At 49.1% G+C, this 3,787-nt stretch overlaps 1 protein-coding gene across 1 annotated transcript in view; it reads right to left on the bottom strand.

The window, feature by feature from the left end:
• Positions 1–591: 591 nt before the first annotated feature.
• The window catches only part of MORN5 (MORN repeat containing 5), a 47,441-nt gene continuing 44,245 nt past the window's right edge, over positions 592–3,787 (bottom strand). Inside the window, exon 5 of the mRNA XM_003785407.1 lies at positions 592–671. Within this exon, the coding sequence (XP_003785455.1) occupies positions 592–671 (80 nt within the window). The remainder of the gene's footprint in view (positions 672–3,787) is intronic.

Genomic DNA, 3,787 nt, shown 5'->3' with positions numbered 1-3,787 from the left:
TGAATAAGCATTGCTGGGTCTATGGGAAGGTACCAGTTCTGAGTCTGGGCACAGTGATCAAGTCCTAAAGCCCTCTGAGACCAAGCAGGTCCCTCTAACTCTGAACCTCACATTCCCCATCTGTAAAAGGTGATGCTCAGCCCTCCCTGGTGAGGCTGTTGGGAGGAGCAGAGATGAGACATGGACACTTGTCTGAACCTGTCAGTTGCTCGTTCACTTATCCACAGTGTATCTATTATTGTAAGGCAATGGTTCTCAAACTTTCATATGCATAAGAAATATCTGGGCATGCAAACTGCTAGCTCCACTCCCAGAGCTTCTGGATTAGCAGGCCTAGGGTGGGGCTTGGGAATAGCTATAGTTCAAGATTTTGCCCAGGTGATTCGGATGCAGATGAAATGAGGATGGCATCTGAGAAACAGTCTTCTAAGGAAAACACTTCTATGCCGCTCACTGCAGAAAGCTTTTATTCCTGAGTCAAAAGCCAGGTTCTAGAACTACAAACAAATGCACCCGCCTCCCATGCCTGGGCCTAGCCAGTGCCAGGAGGGCAGACAGAAACCTCTGGTCGGGTGGAGGCAGCCTCCGAGTTCACAGTTTGGGCCTGTGTCCCACGATCTCGTCCCAGCCCTTTCGACAGGTACGGATGATCCACTCATGCTCGTCATCATCTGCAAGGAAAGAGGAAGAGCTGGTCATGTGTGGTGCTTGCTGGGACCATCCCTGCCCTGGGAGTTCCCAGGCAGGGCCTTGGGACTGGAGTGCACTCTAGCACACGTGATGGGCTGCTGGTGGACAGTCTGTTTAGCTCTGTGTGGAAAGGAACAGACCTTTCATTTAATCCCAATCCCTCAGAGTGCCTGGTCTTGGGGAAGTTGAACACAAGGGTTTCTAGCTTGTAGGAGCTGCTGAGGAAGGCAAGCATGAGGTCATCAGACCGCCCTGAGCTGGATAGATCCAGACAGGTGGCCAGAGAGCAGAGGCTCACACTCAGGCCCTTGCCCCCACAGACAGTCCACAATGGCAAGCCCAGGGCATTGGGTCCAGGTCTTGCTGGTGGTTCTGGGAGACAGAATCTTCAGATTTTCGTTTCCTTTCTGGGCTTTCGGTTTTTGATTAAAGAATCCATGGTTTCCCAGGATGCTGACACCTTCTGTTTCCTTAGGTCCTGTCAGTGGGGAGAGTAGGGGGGATAGCTGGCTGGTGTGCCCTGAAGGCTCTCCCTTAGTTTAATTCTGTGACCATCTGACAGGCAAGTCTTCCTCACCCTAACAGAGGCTTATGGAGGTGGAGAGGTACTTGTCCATGGCCACGGGTCAGTGTGGGGGAAGCCTGGGGTTTGAACTGAGGATTGCCCAACTACAAGGCCCCTGTTATTTTTTAAACCTCAAATCTGAAAGTTGAATGAATCATGTTCCTCAGTCCACAGCCCACCAACATCATCTCTCTGTGCAAGACCCCTCTGAGGATTAACTTTATGTTAATTTTTCCCTCTTTTTCTTCCAAATCCATGCCCAGCCCCTCCCCCAACACAATAAGGACTTGCTAAAATGGTGGGACATAGACCCCTAAAAATGCATGTGGCTCTGTAAAATATGTTTTTTTTATGTACCAATATGTTTTTAATTTACATAAATGGCATTGTGCTGCGGATTTCATTGTGTCTTACTTTTTTTCATTCAACATGGCGTTTTCAAGATCTATTCTTCTTAAAAATTTTTTGGTATATTGAAATGTGATTAAATCAAGATCTATTCTTGTTGCTACAGTTCCTTGATTCTTACTGCTGCCTAATATTCTGTGGTTGGCTCCTGTCACATTTTACTCTCAGTTCTCCCAGGGGTGGACCTGGAGGTTGCTGCAACTCCCCACCACCAGGAAGAGCTGGGACAAGTGTTCCTGGGCACATTCCTCTGCGGATACGTGGGAAGATTTCTCTGGGTTATATTCCTTCCAGGAGGAGGGTCATCGAGTCCTACAGGCCCTTCAGCCACTGTCTTCCTAGCTGGCTCTGCTCTTTTCGCACCATTCTGCTCACCTGCCTTCCTGCCTTTCCACCTTCCCTCCGTCCTTTCTCCTGTCCCTCTGTGCCCAGCACTGCCTTCAACTCAGGGAACTCCTGCCTCTTTCCCTACCCGGTGCCTAGCTCAGAGATGGGAGGATGAGACTACCCACCCTCCTTGGTGATAAGTGGCAGAAGGTGGGGAATAAGGGGACTCCCTGAGAGCTGGAGCACAGAGGACCAGCAGAAAGCCTCCCCTCTTAAAAGGCTTCCTCTTTTGCAAAAAGCACCAGACCCAGGGTCAGGAAGCTGAGACTTTTCTATCAGCAGCCTACTGTGTGCTCAAAGCTTTGCAGACACTGCATCTCATTGGATCTTTGTAATGGCCCCGTAAGGCAGGGGAGATCACCCTCATTTTATGGAGGAGATCATCCTTGTACTAGGTCCAAGGCTAGTGGAAATCAAACCAAGTATCAGCAGGCTCCAAAGCCTGACTTCTCACATAGGGGAGATGTGAGCACAGTAAGACCATTGACTGCCCCCATGTAATCAGCCAAGTCCCCACTATTTCTTTCCATATGACCTAAGGAAAAAGGCTTGCTCTCTGGTGTGTTCTGGGGAGCAGCCAGTGGGCCTCAGTTTCTCCTGGGGAGGCTGCCTAGGAGTCCCCACAGAAGCTGGGAAGCCTTGGGGTGGGGAGAGCAGCGGTGATGTGTCAGCACACAAGGAGTTAAGCGCTGGTGGAGCCCACTTTTGCCACACTGTGAGCAGCCTGGTTGATAATTACAGTTCTGAAGTCTCCAGGCTATTCGAATCAGTGCAGCTGCAACCTCTTCAGCGGTAACCCCTGAAACCAGACAAACTGGGTTTATTGTGCTGAACCAGTCCTCAGGCCCCTCCCTGATCGTTAAAAATTGACAGCAATGGACTTAACAGCCCTCTTCACTACCCCTTTCACTCTCTACCTGGCTGCACAGCCACCAATTTGAATCACAGATGCCTCCCCTCCCAGCAGCTGCTCACGGACCCTCCCTCCACCTCCCCTGCGCCTTGCTGCAGCTCCCCTGGCCCTGACACGCCAGGGTGAGGCTGTCGAAGCACATTTCATCAATATTTAAAACGGAATTAAACCTGCAGCTTTGATTAATGTCTCCCAGATCCCAGGAGTTGTGATTACTATTTTGCAAATTGCGATTGTTGGAATATGTTAATATGATTGTCTGAGAACATCTTCACCTTTTCAGATAATTTTCCCCCTTTTTGGCAGGAGGGGAGAGGGAAAGGAGGGGGAAAAAAAAGATGGGAAGAAACACCCTACAAACTCTTTAATCAATTGTAAATTATTACCCTGAGCACAATTGCCAGTGGTGCAGAGGGAAGATTTCTGGTTTGGTGCATTTATCTTGAAAAATTTTGGCCCCCTTTGGCCCAGTAATTCCACTCTAGTACAGTATCCTAAGGGGATAGTTCTATTTGTCTCAGAAGTATTTAGAATCAAGAAAAAAGAAAATGACCTATCTTCCTAAAAACAAGGGAATAATTACTGTGTTGTATATTCATTCATTTAACCGGTAATTTCTAAACACCGACTATGTGCCAGGCATCATGCTAGCACATAGCCTGTGGGGGAGGTGGACACATGAGGGGATATTTAGCAGCCATTGAAAATAATAGTTAGAAAGTCTGTGTAGTGGCTCGGCGCCTATAGCTCAACCAGCTAAGGCGCCAGCCACGTACACCTAAGGTGGCAGGTTCGAATCCCCAGCCCGGACCCGCCAAACAACA

The sequence above is a fragment of the Otolemur garnettii genome, unplaced genomic scaffold, assembly GCF_000181295.1.
Source record: "Otolemur garnettii isolate 467f Iridium unplaced genomic scaffold, OtoGar3 scaffold00014, whole genome shotgun sequence".
NCBI lineage: Eukaryota > Metazoa > Chordata > Mammalia > Primates > Galagidae > Otolemur > Otolemur garnettii.
The sequence above is the reverse complement of the archived record's forward strand: the minus strand, read 5'-3'. Positions and strand labels throughout refer to the sequence as shown.